Source organism: Syngnathus acus, chromosome 13 (assembly GCF_901709675.1).
Source record: "Syngnathus acus chromosome 13, fSynAcu1.2, whole genome shotgun sequence".
Lineage (NCBI taxonomy): Eukaryota > Metazoa > Chordata > Actinopteri > Syngnathiformes > Syngnathidae > Syngnathus > Syngnathus acus.
The window spans coordinates 15,114,708-15,132,306 of NC_051098.1; the positions used below are offsets into that span (position 1 = coordinate 15,114,708).

The 17,599-nt window shown below is 44.9% G+C and overlaps 2 protein-coding genes across 2 annotated transcripts; both read right to left on the reverse strand.

Annotated features, from left to right (window-relative positions):
* Positions 1–4,766: 4,766 nt before the first annotated feature.
* Positions 4,767–7,810, reverse strand: LOC119132567 (ras-related protein Rap-2b). Its single transcript, XM_037267952.1, has 2 exons — positions 6,935–7,810; positions 4,767–5,580 (listed from the first exon to the last, which is right to left on the reverse strand). The coding sequence occupies exon 1, from the start codon at positions 7,527–7,529 to the stop codon at positions 6,978–6,980; it is 552 nt and encodes a 183-aa protein (XP_037123847.1). The 5' UTR covers positions 7,530–7,810; the 3' UTR covers positions 4,767–5,580; positions 6,935–6,977.
* A 2,356-nt stretch (positions 7,811–10,166) lies between these two features.
* p2ry1 (purinergic receptor P2Y1) lies at positions 10,167–17,528 on the reverse strand. The gene is made up of 2 exons (XM_037267965.1): positions 17,175–17,528; positions 10,167–16,540 (listed from the first exon to the last, which is right to left on the reverse strand). Exon 2 carries the CDS (start codon positions 16,505–16,507, stop codon positions 15,446–15,448), a length of 1,062 nt encoding a protein of 353 aa, XP_037123860.1. The 5' UTR covers positions 16,508–16,540; positions 17,175–17,528; the 3' UTR covers positions 10,167–15,445.
* Positions 17,529–17,599: the final 71 nt, after the last annotated feature.

A 17,599-nucleotide genomic window follows, 5' to 3' on the forward strand; every position in this document is an offset into this window, starting at 1 on the left:
ACATGTTATTGTTCCGAGTTGTGCCCGGGAGTAATAAAAGTCGTGGAGCAATAAAAACATAAAAAAACAAAAACATTCTTCCTTACTGTTGCTTTAACAGTAAAACAACAATGAAGCGGCCTGGCTGATAGCTTCAACGTCAATGTTATGCTAATGCTGCCGCTGTAAAAGCTCCGACTCTGCTGGAAAGCGAGGCGGCTGATGTTATAGATTGCAGGGGGAAGTCAAATAACATTTTACACAGAATCCCCAAAAACATTCTTCTCTTGTCTAAATTGAGAAAGAGGGAGACATATTGTTGCTATAGCTTTTTTGTTTTTTCACTCCCACCTCATTTGCCTGCCGCTCAGGTTACGAAAGACACGTTGTATAAAATGTGCCCGAGGAACCAAGTTTGATCATGAATCACAACTCCTGACTTGGCTGGGCGGGGGTGAGTCGAAGGAAGAACAGCGTGTGGAGATAAGCAAACACCTCAGCAGCAATATGACAGGCGAAGGAATGCGGGGAGGAAAGGAGGCGATGGAAGATGATGGAAAGAGAAGCACAACCCGTCCGGGGGGGCCGGGTAGGAAGGTCAGGGATGTCGCGGCACGTTAGTCAGAATGCGGGACGGGGTTGCTGTGGTGACAGCACGGTACGGATGAGGTGGTGGGAAGCGCTCACGTGACTCAGGCCCCGGAGGAGGCTCCTCCAATTCCTCTTGTACTTGATGACGATGGGGGGTGGGAAAGCAGGAAGAGTCGGGGTCAAATGCGGTATTTTTCTCAGCAAATACGATCCATGATTATGCTACAAACGTTTGCATTGCAAATCTTTTTCCGATAAAATCAATGGAAAGGTCAATCCGTTCTAACCTCCCTTCAGGAAAAAACAAAAAAAGATATTGTTCAACAAGGAAAATAAAATATATGAATATATATCAAAAATATAAATATAATAATATATAAAAATATCAATTTATATAATAAAAATGTGTAACAGCAACTAAAATTAAATCAAATTTATATAATTAAACAGTATGTCCATCCTCATTAATTCATTGGAACTCCTTTGGTGTGTGTAAATTGGCCACCATGGGCAGTATAGTACTGTCATGCAGAGACAAAGAAGAGTTTCACAACTACAGTGAGTGACCCAGTAAGTCAGGACAAATGTTTTAAGTACAGTAAACTCCCCTCCAAGTTTGCCTTCACGCTATTTTCACGGTTAATAACAGTTTTGGGTGTGTAATTCCACTGTCAAACACTAGATGGTGTAACATTAGGTCGGCAAGAAGTGGAGTACCCCACCCAACCACATGTATAAATAGCATATTTAAAATAAACTGAAGTTAACCGAAGAAACAAACAAATAGATTGATTACTCCTGACCAAATCATCCGAGACATGAGGATGCTATTCTTCTGTCGTCTGGTCCTAACCATCATGGTGGAGCCAGAGGTTCGGGGAGTGCGTCTATCATTATATTCCAGATGAGAAACTCCCAGAGAGCTATCACGCGACATAGGCCCTTATGCGGTTTCGGCCTAGAATCATGCGCAATTACCCGAAAAGCAGAGACTCATCCTTCCTTTCTCTAAATGCATGTGTGCACTTAAAATGGTTACGTACGGCCGTCTGGAGGCAGGCCTCGGATTGCGCGTGCGTCGCTACTAAATAAAACGACAAGGAAATGTTCCAAACCATAAGTCCCGTGGCAGCGAGTGAAACCACACCCAAACCGCAGCAACTCTGTCAGTCGCTCTGAAAGCAACACAGAGTTGAGTAAAGACCTTACGACCCTAAACACTCTTAGGATGCTTTGACACCAAAAAGTCTTCAGTCTTATTATTTCTTTTTACCCTGTGGTTCGTTTGGACAGGTGGGAACACAGCAAAAAACTGATAGGGACTAACCCGACCGGTCTTTCAGAAAGACGTGGTCACGGCGTGGTTCCAAAGGCAATCGAGCGCACTCCTTTTTACCCCAAACATCTTTGAAACCTGTTTGGATTCTGTCATGTAGCTAGCAGGACAAAGAAAGATATTCTTGATAAGATCTAATCATGCTCCAAAATCGTCATGGTGACGGGAACGGAATCGATACGTCTTTTTAGCGTAGCGTATCGTGTCGGTTGGCTATTTTCTTGTTTGCGGTTTTCTGGTGTCTTTTCCAGATAGTTCTAATCATGACAATATCAACAACGGCTAGTCCGTAGCCAAACATTCCTCTTTGTGTATTTGACAATAAGAGAAGTGTGCGATTTTTAGGAACGGACACTGCCTAAAAAGTGATTTCAGACCGGAGCGAGCGAACTACTATACTTGTGTGAAACTACATTTTCCCGGCAATTATATCATCACCGCGTTCTGCCTAATCAGTCATTGTTGAAAACGTGATGGCCGTGTCACCAAACAAAAGCTACTAATCTACACGGGGATGTTACAAGTAACCGGACCAGTCCAACCGGATCCTTTGGCCTACTTTCTTTTTTCGGTGTTCCGTCATTCCAAAATGGGCATAGGTGCATTTAAGCTGTCTGGATCCATCTTGCGACACATCGGGGATGATGAAGTACTTTGTTGCTTAAGTCTTCACTGCAATTCTTTGCGTAGTATCTCCCAGTAACTGAACTCACGAATGTGCAAAATTAGCTAGTCACATCCATAGCACTCCCGGCTAAAAACATGTCCAGACATGACGGCGTGCGGAATGTTGGGAATGGGAGGAATTCAGGGGCATTCCCATTCGAGCTCCACAGGGAGAAACGCCGCTCCCCGACTCGCGGGGGAAACGGAGCGACCGTCAGCTCAAACAGACCGACCCTTGTCAGGTCGAACAAGTCTCGGCTTCTTTGCGGGAAGTAGCGCAGCAGAAATTCTGAATGGGGGAAAAAGACAAACAGGAAGTGGTTCTTTCCACACTTTGCTACGGCGAAGCACGCATAAACGACGGTTGGGGATATTTAAAAGGACGGCAAGAACCCTTCTGGTGAAAAGATTTACTTAGTCCGGAAGTTAAACAATTGTGAGATGGATCAAAATTGTTGTCGTCGGGCAAAAAAAATTAAAAATTCTGCCTGACCTCACTTAAGACCTCAGCAAATCACACGGGACTTACACAAATCTCCTGAGACCTTAGCAAATCTTCTGAGACTTCGACTCTGTGAGCATCTGAAGGATTAACTCCACTTTTCTGGGAAAATACATTGAAAAAGTTAAAATGTCTGAGTGGAAAAAAATCATGCCTCAAAATCTTTTTTTAAACGGTAGTAGTAAGTAGTATCTTCTATTGTCAGCCTCTCAACAATAACGTACTATTATAATCTACTTGCCATTTTTGGTTACATTTTTAATCTTAAAAGCGTACCCCGTTTTATTCGTTGTCAGTAGCGAGAAAGCACTGCTCGCATCGCACTTGCACTAACATCGCTGACCACGATGGCCAGGCTAAATCAACTCATGTTGTCACTTTAGATTTAACGCAGATGCTGCACAGGCGTTTTTTTCTTTTGGGCTTAATTATCGGCGTTGGGTAACTCAATGAAGGGAGGCTAATACAGTTAGGAGGAATGCCAAAGAGCTACAGCCAGTGGAGAAAAGAAAACCGCAAGCTTGTACACAACAGAGCCTCCGAAATAGCACTCTGACGCTCGGGGAGCAGATGCAGCCTGTAATTCAGTGAGGAGTCTATACAGTGATTAAGTCTGGTGTTTTAAAAAAAAAAAAAAAAAAAAAAAAAAAAAATGTTTCAACGAGCCACTCATCAGGGCAACACCAGCAGAAAAGCCTGATTTATCTTTTCGGAGATCAATAAGCAGTTTTAATGCAAAGCCGGTAGTGTGTGTGGTCAAAATGGCCGCCGCCCTCGAGGCCATACCTCAGCCCAAACCCACGTAACCATGGCAACCACATCATGTGACCACATAAAAAAAAAAAAAAGCCACTCCTTGCGATACCTAAGTCTAGGAAATATGAGGTTGAAATTAGGAAGTGAAACCCTCAAGCAGAAAGAAAAACCGGCCGCGCCGCCGTGTTCCGCCAAAGGGCAAATTCTTCAGCTATCAGATGTTTACGCCGCAGTCGTGGCTTGAAACGGTCAAAAGACGATAGAGATTAACGTTCACACCATCTGGCTTAAAAGCAGCAATAAATGCTCTTATCAAGAAACAGTTTGAAGTTCATCAACTGCTGAGGTGTCACTGTGTGGCGTATGTAGTTTTTAACTTTTATTGCAACGCCGTTCTCACCTGATTCCGCGATCAGCTCGAAGCCAAAAACGCTGACTCAGGAGTTTGGCGGGTAGACCACCACCCGCCGCTTCACATGACTGACACGCACATAAATACAGCACATGTGGGTAATTTGATACCTATGGTATGGATGTGAGGACGATTGCAAACGGCCTTACAAACCAAGAGGAACCTTCAAGGTGGATATCAATCGTAAATGTCGGTTTTTGTGGCGGAAAGTTTGAGCGATTGAAAGATTATTCCGTTGGTAGCTTTACTTCCTGTTGTGTTGCGCAAACAAGCTAGTCATTTTTATGTTGAGGAAGTATTGTGAAATACCATGCTGTTTTTTTTTTTTGTGGTGACACTTTTGTGAAAATTTTGGTTTTAGAAGATTGTCATTAATGATCTTGCCAAATTTTAATGGTTAAGACAAAAGCTTGCCCCCCCCCAAAAAGAAGAATTGGTCATGAAAAGCAGAACAGAAAAGGGAACAAAAGAAAGAACACAACCTGTTTTGTTTTTTTAAAAAATGCCATCTGTATTAAAAGTTCTTTTTTTAAAAACAGACCGGCCACAGTTAAAAGGCTGGTCCAAAATTCACTTTACAATCAGGATTAGATTTGTCAACACCATGTACATTATTATCATCATCATCACTTGTCCAACAAAATCAAACATTGATTGAAGAGCTCTGCAAGTGGGTCGGGTGCCTTTGTCGTAATGGTTCCAGTACCTGTGCGTTTCAAGACTGGACGCGGCACTAAACACCGTCAACTCAAAGGAGAAAACCAAAACAAAAAGACCCAAACGTACAGAAGAGCACCAGTCCTTGTACAGAACACCTCTAATGCCACGCCGAGGTGTGTTGGCACTAAACAGGAACAGTTGAAGTGTGTTGGGGAGGTGGGATCAAAAAAAAATTAAAAAGGCACTGGACACGAGGCGGTGGTCCTCACGCCAAGTCCGTTAAGATCTCCTTGTAACAAGAAGAGAGTTGTTGCGTTAATCCACCACCAACTTGTTAGACTTTGGAACAAAAACACTCTTTGTACCCCGTCCAGGTTTGAGTGTGGTTATTAACAAAATATATTTTCAAAGTCTTTCCCCCTCCCCCCCCATCGCCTTTGAATGTTCGTTGCGTCGTGCTTGAGGGAAGAATTTTGAGTTCCCTGATGGTCTAGAACTGGTTGGATCAGACCTCAACTGTGGACCACGCCGCAAAGATTCTCTGACCCAGCAGAATTCCTGAAGAGTGGATGGACCCCTCCCCTCTTCCTCCTCGTCTTGTTCCCCCTGCAGCATTCCTCTTCATTTTTCCTCCGAGGTCAGGCTGAGACGCCAACAAGACACACTTGCTGCAACACACTGCCACAAAAAAAACAAAAACAATGGTCACCAATCAAGCCAGGACCACAAACGAGTCCCAGGATGCGGGCCAATAAAGAAACTCTGGGAGAAGCTCTGAGAAAGTGAAAAGAGCCTACGCGGTCTCATGGCTGAGAACCAACCTCCGACTTCTTTAAAAGCTAATCAAATTCCAAGAACAACTCGTCTCTTCAGTTCTGTAATCGAGTCAGAAGCTTCCTCAATCCTATCAGTGTGAAAAACTAGAACAAACAAAACAAAAGAGCTGACTCAGTCTGGAAGGAGCTGGTTTCGGGACTACAAGGTCACAAGTTCATGACTAACTGGACCAAAAAGTAATGAGGTCAGTTGGAGGTTCTGCCGCCAGCGTGCCACTGAGCAAGCTTGTAAATGTTACGTGACAAACTTTGTGTGAAAGCCTTCATCGGTAAATTAAGTCTACACTTGGGTTCAATGGGTTCCTCCGTTTTGGTTCCTACATTAGCGACATTCCAATTGTTTAAATTGCAACGTTCCATCATCCAATCTAATCTCATAACCACTTCCACAATATTAAAGTCATAATTCCAATACATATTTTAGGCCATGAATATGAAAAGGCACACCGGAAGTGGTAACTGTACGTGCCTTTGTGTGCCGCGTGACATATTCTTATGCTACAATGTAAATTCATTCAGTGTTTTTCATACAAATATTTACTGTACTTATGACTAAACCATTATGTTATAAACTCAGTGATATACTGCAGTGTTTTGCGACTTATTACAAATTTGGGTCACGTTGCCACCGTGGGAACGTAAACAGAGGAGCCTCATTAATTATAATTTCACATGTTAAATTCACAAGTATCATGCATTTAGTATTGAGCAGTCACAAAATTAACTTTTCTTACTCTAAAACTATCTTTTCATTGGCCAGTGGGGCAGCTAAGATTCAGCCTCTTGAACTCTACCTAGCAACAAGTGGCCACGTGACCAGGAAGAAAAAAAACAACAATTCTGTTTAAGTAGCTACGAGCTAGTTCCATTATGTAAAGTTTTATAATGACATTTGCCTCTGTTGACTTCGTAAGACAACATGCTGTTTACTGAGTAGTATGTTAACACATTCACCAATTAATTTATTCAATTATTTGAATGTTATGCTAAAAACGGGCTTTCAAACGGATCCCACCAAAAATTTGGTGGTTTCTGCCTTGGCCCCCGGCCCCACCCTTCCACAGACTTTTCTTTTGAATTTGCCAAGTTTTTTGATCAAACAAAGGGTGATGATCACAGCCTCAGCCAAACTTATGGGAGTGTGAAGTCAAGAAAGTCACAATTATAAAAGACACAGTAGGAACGACTCGACTCACCATTGCAAAAAAAAAAAAAGCGAGCAAGACGCCAAAGTTTCCTTTACAAGATGACACAGGATGAACAACACTGGTCGTCGCCATTCGGCGTGGACGCATAGTTCATCTGGCGGACTATCTCGGCGAAAAGCTCGTCCACCGAAGTCTTGTTCTTGGCCGAGGTCTCCATGAAGGGACAGTTCCATTCGTCCGCCAGCGCCTTGCCTTCGCCGGACGACACCTCCCGTTCCCCCTCCAGGTCCACTTTGTTGCCCACCAGGATCATGGGCACCCTCTCGTACCGTTTCACCCGAATGATCTGGTCCCGCATGGGCTTGATATCCTGGAAGCTCTGCTGGTTGACCAGGCTGTAGACCAGGATGAAGCCCTGGCCGTTTTTGATGTACAAGTCTCGCATGGAGGCGAACTGCTCGGTGCCTGCCGTGTCCAGGATCTCCAGGACGGACGGCGAAGAGTCCACCTCGATCTCCTTCCGGTAGAAATCCTCTATCGTAGGGTCGTACTTCTCGATGAAGGACCCCGTCACAAACTGGACAGTCAGCGCGGATTTGCCGACTCCTCCGGAGCCGAGGACCACCACTTTGTACTCCCTCATGGTTCCCCGAGAGAGCAGCCTCGCTTCCTCGCCGCCAGCAGTTGTATTCGGAGGGGAGGGGGCTCTCCAGTCGCTGGCTTACGGGGCGTGGCTGCCGAATTAGCGCCGCTCCCGGGTGTGTGTACGGTCGGGGGGGTAAGCTCGGTTGTTCCCGAGCCACACTCAACAATAATGTCGTGACATGTCGAGTCAGTGCTAACACCACCCGGCCTGTTGTTGTACTTGCGCCCTTCGCTTCTTCACTGTTCGCTCAAGTAGGCACACCGCGCTGGTTTCCCCCCTCACTTTGATATAGTAACGTGTACTCAACACGTCATCTACTTTCCGTTAGGCGCTTTCAAAATAAAATCATGCGTCTCAATTTATATTGGGCGACTGCAGGCTATTATTTAGCATATTACATTTATATTACAGTTTCCGGTTTTGTGCTTGCTAATTTTCTCTAACTTTAGCCACGGGACCAAGCTTCCTGCCCACGCAAGCGTGCGTCTGACGTCCCTCAAAGTGAACACTTTGCGTATTTTAAAGGTGCAGTAGACGCGAGACCTACTGCTGTTGCCCCACCTTGGAGTTTCGACATCTCCTTGCTTACTACCTCTTGACTCACAGCATTCTTTTGTCCTGCGTGCTGTCGTGTGATGCACTTTACCAACTTTTGAGAATCAAAACAAGTGTTGTGAGATGTTCAAAACAACCCTCGGTGACTACTACAAGAGTCATCCTTGTGACTTCTAATTGTCAGACAAGTATCGAGGCAATAAAAAAAAAAAAATCCCCGTACTTTTCCCCCCCAAGATATAACCTCCGTTATTAGGTCCCAAACTTTCAATATGCCGTAAGCCTCTTGTTCAACAAGCAGGGCCGGAGCTACGCCGTGGCAATGGCCTGGTCATTCTCTGGCCACCCCACATCAAGAGGACATTTCCGACTCCTGCCATTTTCAAATGTATGCCATATTCTTAGATCATTTGATACCAGAATTAATTTAAGTGTAAAAGACAAGAGTGCTGTGATTACTTTTTATAGGTCAATTCTCTCATCCAACAAGTCTGCTTGACTGAAAATTTCTCTCACACTTGCACAAAAATTCCATTGCCACCTCAGAGTCAAGTGACTCTTGTGACCGCAGCGTGTGACACAGCAGGCTTTGTTATTGCCATCTAAAAAAACCTTTGGCCGTATATGAAGCAACACGCCGGTCGTCTTCGTTGCTTCCGTTCACTAAATTGCGCAATGATCGCTGTCAGATTAGTATCAGGACCCTATTCTTTTTTTTTTTCTTTTTTATTTTCACACAATCAACTGTCAAGTGTGACGTTATTGCATGCTCGGGTTAGGTAAATGTTGTTGCTTCACGTGTTCCGGATCGGTTATGATTCAAAGCCCAGCTGCCGTGACTTCATCACCTCCGGAGGAGGCAGCTGGATCGATACAGTTTTAATTTGTCCACAAATCAACAGTCGAGCACACACACACACACACACGCACAGATAAAATCACATACGGAAACACACAGTCATAAATACACACATCAGCCTGAATCACGAGAGTGAGTCACCGAGGCTCAATTTCCATACAAGCATAATCATTAACATTGACTTGGGTCAAACATGTGGATTGTCCCGAGGCTAATGAGATCTCCGGCACGAATCGTGTGGTGCTGTCAGGCGGAGGTGGCGCTTACTTTCACGCCGCCTAATCGGCCCTCTAACACTGCTGTGCTAAATGCTCAAAAAGTGAGTGATGGTCACTTCAAACTTTAATGGGTCACATCTCTCACTCGTAAAGTCTGACTTGAAATTTCCTACACAAATCTCTGTAATATATATATTTTTTAAATCCTTCAGCTCTCCCTCATTTCCCCTGCACGCTGTAATTGAAAAATGAAGTACACTGGCCCCTTGTGTTCAGAAGAACACAAGGAGATACATAAAAGATACAGCAGACGCTTTCTTTGAATCCTCACGCTCGGCCCCTGAGTGACGGCAGACTAATTAAAATGTCTGAAACAATTGAGCTAATTAATTAAGGGGATTAGTCGCCTCCCTCGTCCCGCCGGTCGAGAGAGACCTTTCAAAGAATGTGTTTTAGGCACTGCCATTTCAATTGTAGTGTGTGCGTGTGTGTTGGGGCAGGATATTATGCGCTGTTCATAGCTTTCCCGATCCCGAATTAATTACTCCATTTTAGTTTGTGTTTGCTCTCAGCCTCCGAGGCAGTGCTAGTGTGCGTTTTTGATTTATGAATTATTCAGATGGCCATTTATCATTCCTGTAGAGGCATGCGGTGACATTTAAAATAAATTCACAGCACCCCCCCCCCCCCCCCCCGCCTCTCAATATCATCTTGTGATGTCTTTGTAGTTATAAATCAGTTATAAATTGTAATCAGAAGTATGTGTTACATTAAACAAAACATATTTTGACATATTTTGTATTTACATCGTAAAAGTTAGCTAGCTGACTGACTGACTGACTAAACTGTTAACAGTCTGGCGGCAGCATTCGAGAAATATGCAACCTGGCGTTGTGTCCAACAGGGGGCAGCAGACTGCCGTTCAACCCTACATGTGCGCTCAGATGTTGATTGGAATGTGTGTGAGAATTCACCGAGGATAGCACACACACACTTGCTAGATAAGAAGACACGGCATCTTTATTTGGGCTCCACAATGGCAGCTTTCATACTTTATGTGGCCCGGATTAATAAGCCATACAGACCACCACAGTGAAAGGGGTCAAAGGGTGAAATGTCATTGGTGCTACGAGTCCTTCATTGTTGAAAATGTTCAGTCTTTGTTGAATGTGATCAGTCTATCTCTCTGCATCCATCCAAATTGCTGCTTTGAATTAAAATGGATGCTTATTAGGGATCCAGACAATGTACAACTATCAATCTAAAATGAAAGGAATTCCTGGAGTCATCTGACAGAAAGAAGATAAACTATGAAAGCAAATTGATTAACAAGGACAACACCACTTTGTCAAAGTCAACGCAGTGAGCCATTTATAAGCTTTACCGACTCGTAGACAGAAAAATTCATTTATCGCAATTTATCACGCTGTCATTTTTTTTAATATTGCAAACCGACTGACTGCTTTGAAGTAGAAGAGTTTTTAAGAGACACGGCACTCGTGACTCTCGTGTTGTGTTGTATCATCTTGTTACTTCATCGTGACATGTCACGTCTCCGTGGTTATAGCTCTTCAAACATTGGCATTGACTTGACCTTGAAAGTAGCATCTAAGTTGTCAACAACGGTTTCCTCGCTCCCGCAAACCCGCACCCCGATCCATATCTTCCATATTAGTGACTTGATGCACACTGAGTAAGATGAGACAGCGGGCCGGTAGGCTGAGAAAAAAAAGTGCTCGGTCACCGTCAAGGAGCAACAGCTAAGTTTAGCGGGGAATCCAGGACGACTGGATCGGCTTTCACGGGCGGCAAAACGCTACAGTGTAAACAAACACATAAAAATGTACCAATCAAAGACGGAAAACGTCTCAAGTCGATTGCGGCACGTTCAGGCAACTTTCCGAGTAGAACTTCGTCTAAGTTTAAGATTGATTCAAACCAAAATAGCTGACTTTGCGTTTAGTCTCAAGCAAGGGTCCTTTAAACACCACCAATTTGAACACAAATGCTGCAGCAACACTTTTAGACAGTCAATAAAAACGTCAGATATTCTTTAACTTCTGTGAGGAGCAAGATAAGTTGAGGACATACACACACAAGCACATTATTTTTTTTGTCGGAAGAATGTCAGAAACATTTTATTTCGCCTGCCAGGAACTCTTATTCTATGTAAAAAAAAAATAATACGGATACCTAAAATGTCCACTTTAATATGCTATATATTTATAGAAGCAATGATGCATTAAAACAAGCAAAGCGGGAGCGTTCTCTTATTTTTTTTCACCGCGTCCCTAATGTCTTCCTTCCCGGCTTTAAACACACCAAAACAAACAGCAAGAGCAGGAGATAAGAAAAACAACAGTGAAGCAAGTGTCAGCTTTCTCAGCGTATGAGGTGTTATGAATCCACTTGTGAAAACACACAGAGTGGCCCGATAGATACTTTTGGGCGGATCATTCTTCTTCACAGGTCACTGCAAGAGAGAGCGTAGGCGGTAATATCATCCAAAGGCGGCGGCGGCGTCTTCTGAGATCGTAAATTCCGACACGTGCTTACACGTGATGACTACAATCGGCGTGCGGCAATTTAGACTCGTGCTATTCCTAGACTTTGACACTGACTGTTATGATTGCGTTTAGCTGAAATTTAGATCGCAGAACTGCATGATCTTATCTAGCTAGCTTAGATCCATCCAAATTCATGGTATGGTATCTCATTATCTCAATGCATCTTTATGTCTAAGCACCCAGCATATTAACTTTCAGCTTACTGTAGATTTCGGCGTCTTGAGTTCCCTTATCTCGTCGCCTCCCTCCTCATTTTTTTTTCTTTTGCATTTCACCTCAGCTTATCTCAAATACTCAAGTCCCACCTCACTTATCAAGCAGGCCGGCGGGTCAGTACATCTTGCTCTGACACCCACTTGACCGTCATGTCGCTCCGTTTGCCGTCGGCCTTTCATCTTTTCACCAGATTGGAAATTTATCTTCCAGTTTTTTTTTTTAATGCATAAATGCAGAAGGGAAACATGTCAAGTGTCAGTTATGACAGGTTGCATCGCTTGAGGTCGCGCTCGAAGCAAATGAACCCCACCTCAGAAATATGCAATTTCATCCCGCACCTAAAACTTTGTTTGGTCCTTCCAGATTGAGCGGGTGTCTGCTCGAGAGCGTTGTAATGTGTGACTGACCTTTAAAGGTGATACATAGCTGCGCTGGGAAGTCAGTCTGGCAGTTAGGTCACCTGCATAATGGCGACATTAAAAAAAAAAAAAAATCTAGTTGCCGGGCAGCGTTCACAAATTCATGCGGGACTACCCCCCCATTGCACCCAAACTGCTGTCAACATGATGGACGTGTAAAGTCAAAAGCTCCCTCCTTCCCAACATACAGAGACATTCAACTCGCTGGGCTGACGCTGTGGAAAGTAACGGCCCAAGTGGGTATCTGGCCGGCTCGCGATAGCATCGTCGGGTGCTGCAGCCATACGCTCTTCATCATCCTGACACCCATATTGTGGACACTGTTACAATCTGGATGTTCACATTGAATGACAACATGATGGATGGGCTACTTGCCCCCCCGCCACCTCTAAGTACTCCTGGCCAAATGTGACTTTTCTTTCATTTTTTAAAAGACCAGTTCCTAATGTTATTTACAATTGTACAATATTACAAAATCATTTAAAAGGGGGACAAAAAGCATGATGAGCTGCAACGTGCCCAATTGGACAAAAAGGGGCGGAGCCAGTAACATTTTGGTGGGATGGCCATCGTGATACTGAAAGTCAACTTTATATGTTTACTTTTTGTCTATTTACTTTTGTCACTCCCCTCCCATTCACTGATTTGCTTGCTTACAGCCAATCACAGATCACTTATCACCGACGCCATTTTGAATTTTGCGCCCCAATCTAAGACACAATAATCTCTTATTTTACACCAATTCACATTATATTGTATCCTATCACAGCTTTGTTGGATCATTATTATCCAACAAAACAAGAGAAGGCAATGAAAAATGTCATCAAATTGTTAAAAGTGACAAATGACATTCCGTTCCATTCATGTGAAGAAAAACACAACGCAGCCAATGACTCACACAGTCTGAGTCATTGGCTGTCAGTGAAGTGTGAGATATGCCAAGCTGGCAAACCTCTTCTACAGTAAATGCTTCCCCAAAAAAAATGAAAGTCCGCCATTGTCGTTTACACGGGAACTCAATGTTACCGTATTGTGTAGCGGAGGGCGTCAATTTCATTGTGTAACGGGGAGTTGTGGCTTCCACCACAGGAAATGCAGGATTGTGGGTCTGTGTTTAGTTCCCACAGTACGTTTCCCCCGTTTTGGCCCGCTCACAAAAAGCAACTGTCGAGGCAAATGCTGCCACCCCCGTTGTCACGGTAACAACAACAACAGGACCACGGCGTACTGATCCACCTGCGGTTTTATCACAAAACTATCACCAACTTGTACTCAACAACAACCCCACCAAAAAAAAAATCACTATCAAAAATATCACGCAAATCCAGCGTGTTGCTCAAATCTGTTTTTGTGCAACAGTTTGATTGCAAATTTGGTCCTTCCTGTCTTGACTCAAAGGGCAGCCACAAGCCAAGACATCAATCACCGAGATTTAAAGACAACTGTCAAACGCTTAACTTTTTGAGAAGAAAAAAAAAAAGCAACAAAACAGCCAGAACAAAGGCTTTTATCACCTTCAGGCGCCCGAGTGAAGAAGAAAATCGAAAGCTTGTTTTTATTCACATGCCAAGCGGGGAGATTGGTTCCCCTTCCTGGCCGACACAAAAGACGTGCTGCTCCTTTATTTTATTCTTCCCCTCAGTCCATTGCGTCTTCTCAGAAATTTTGAAAGCGAAAGGTCATTGACGACCGTTGATACGAGTAAGAAAAGAGGACAGCTTACACTTTCATTTCCTCCTACTGCGGCAAAGTGCAAAAAAATCCCCCGGCGTGGATCTCATCCATCGGTCAACAAGCCACGAGGGCATTCTGTATTTACTTTTTTGTATTGGGTAAAGAAGAAAAATGTCAGAGACTGAAAGTCGAGACTGTGCAAGTACAACACGGCCGTGCGTTAACAGTTAGCAAACCAGACACGCTAACAATGGAGGACATTGAGTGCCTCTCTCGTATTAACTTTTTAAAAGTTACATCTTATCCAAAGTTGTCCTTTCTCACCGTTATTAATCAACCGAGGCGCTCTAATGGAAAAGCAACATGTGCTATATGAAGCACCATTTTTGAGCCAACTTCCAATTGGCCCATGCGGTATCACCAAGTGTCTCTCTTTTAAAACATTTATTATTCACGTTGCAATCAACAGTTAGTCAAGTTTTAGCGACAGTATTTGCTACCAGACTCCACGTCCACATATTAAACGACATCCTGTACAGCGACGAGAACATTCATGACAATGTCCTATACACAAAATACTGTTGGCATTGATCTTCTTGTTTTCTTCTTGTCTGTGCAGGTTAACAAGATGGTGGCCACACGGCAAGCTGACAAAGCGGTCCGCAGTAGGGAGGAAGAGAAGAGGGGAGGCAGGGACCCCCTCCCCACTCCCCCCTCGTTCAGTCTAGTGCATTTCAATCTCCATCTCAGTAAGTGTATTCACCGGACACTTCATTAGGAACAGAATCTAACGAGATCCAAAACACGTCTTGTAGCATAAATCAGTATGACAAAGCTTTTGTACTATCATTAGGTGTACCTAATGTTGTGTCCTTACAAGTCTATTACGACCCCCCAAAGAAGCTGCTTAACGGCCCTCGATGGAGAACACGCTCAGTGACTGCTGAGTGCAGGTTCCGATCTTTAAAATTTCCTTTTACGCTTCGGCAAATTCAAGAGCAAAACCTTTTTTCTTTTTTTTTTACTCCAGAGTACGAGACCTTGGGATTGACGCAAAGGCCACAATATTAGGCACGGCGTGATGATTACAAGGACGGTGATGCTTTTGATTGACGCGGCTGTTTGGACATCTCCATCCATCCGTTTTCCGTCGCGCTTATTCTGTTCTTTATGCAGCTTGTTACAGAAAGTGCTACGACGAGTCAAGGTCACGCAGATAAATACAATACGCATAAATACATGTATGAATGGACGTCGACCGGGCATGAGAGATCACGACAAAATGGCGCATCCTTGTACTTTGGTGTACCTAATATTGTGGCCAGTGTGACACATCACAAGAGCGTATCCACATAGGGGTCAAAATGGCCCTTCCGGGTCGGTTCTGTTATCCAACACTGTCGGGTCACATCCGCCGCTCGCCGTTCTCCACGTACTCCGCCAGACTGTTAAGTGCCGTCTCCTCGCTTTTGGACTGCAGCGCGTTGTCGCCCTTCTTGGAGGGCTTCTTGGTGGCCCGCGACAGCTTCCTCCTGAACGTGTCGCCGGCCAGGAAGTAGAGGATAGGGTCCACGCAGCTATTGAGGCTGGCCAGACCGCGGGTCACCTGATAGGTGGCGTAGACGCGGTTGTTAAAGTCACACATGGCCGGGCTCTGGAAGTACAACCGGGCCCGCATGTTCAGGTTCTTCATAACGTGGAAAGGCAGGTAGGAGACGGCGAAGACGGCCAGGACGATGATGACCAGGTGGATGGATTTCTGCCGCAGGGGCGCGTTATTCATGTCGTTGCAGATCAGGGCTTTGACGATCATGCCGTAGCAGGCGAAAATGATGATGAACGGGACGCAGAAGCCGAAGACGGTCAAGGTCATGCTGTAGATGAAGTAACCGGGCAGCTCATCCTCGGTGGTGGTGTCGTAGCAGGTGGTGGCGTTGCGTTTGGAGCCCGTCCGCGAGTAGTAGAGGATGGGCGAGATGGCCAGGACCACCACGGCCCACACCAGGGCGCTGGTGATGACGGCGTTTTTCTTCTTGAGCCGGCCCAGGGACTTGAGCGGGTGCACCACTCCAGTGTAGCGGTGCACGCTGATGCAGGTGAGGAACAGGATGCTGCCGTAGAGGTTGACGTGGAAGATGAAGCGCTGAAGCCGGCACAGCACGTCGCCGAAGATCCAGTCGGTTTTGTTGAAGTAGTAGAAGATGAGGAAGGGCAGCGAGAGCACGTAGCAGAAGTCGGCCAGCGCCAGGTTGAACATGTAGACGGAGATGCCGCTCCACGGGCGCATGTGGCACACGAACATCCAGATGGCCAAGCTGTTGCCCACCAAGCCCGTGATGAAGACCATGATGTAAACGGTGGGCAGGTAGTAGAACTGGAAGCCCGTCTTGGTGAGCGAGCATCCTCGTGACTGATTGTGTAGGTCGCTCACGTTCAACAGGGAGCTCAGGTTCAGGTCGGAGGTCATGGTGTCCGTCACGGGCAGGGGTTTGACCTTTGACTGGAGAAAATCAAAGACAACATTGAGGAAGCAGACTGATTGTCTTGTTGGACATTTGAGTGTATTTCCTTGAAAATCAATGACTCGATTAATTTTTTGGATCAAATGTTTTTTTTTTTGGTTCTGAACTCGCTTATCTGGAGCTAAACCTCCTTAGACCGCAGTCATGAAGGCTAAATCAACAGCTGGGGGCAGCCAACGTGTGCTGTATTTTTCATCATCTCTTTAAAACACAACCAATCGTAATTTTAACAATGAATTCATCGATTGATATGTTCATCTCGTCATGGGGGAAGGTGTAGCCACAGCTTAGCTCTGTTTGGTTTGAGGTAATGATTCTGTGGGTACTGAGGTAATCATCGGTAGGGAACAAACACACACACACGAACTGACACAGTGGGCACTTTTCCAGCATCCAATTTCTGGATATTGTTTAAGGGCATATCATTCGGACCTGAAATATTTTCACCATATTTTCGAACTGACTATATATGAATTCAACACAAACGCATTGCAACATTTATCCGTGCGCATTGATTCACTTGCAGAAGTAGTTGAACACCATCTTCACCTTTTGTGGAACACGCACAAAAACATGCACTGGATCACACACACCCGGACGTAATGTACTCACCACTCGGTTCCACTTGTAGCCCACATTCCTATTCCCACTTGGGAGATAATCACAAAGAGCAAGGCTGAGTCAGGTGTCTCCGCTCCGTCCGTTAAGGCGCTCATAAAAGTTGCGTACTTTCGACCTTGCACGCGCTGTTGCGCTCAGGCTGTGTGTGTGTGTGTGTTTGTGTGTGTATCTGTGTGTGTGTGTGGGAGACAGTTACGTGCTGGCTACTTGTGCGAGGAAGCGGAAGGTGGCCAGCAGCAAGACGGCGGTGGTGGAAGGACACCGCAACAGAAAGAAGGAGACAGCTGCAGGAATTGGCATGAATGAGTTGCAGAGAGAGAGAGAGAGAGAGAGAGAGAGAGGGAAGCGAGAGAGAGCGGGAGGGGAGGTGCACAAGAGCCGCAAAAAAAAAAAAAAAAAAAAAAAAAACACACATG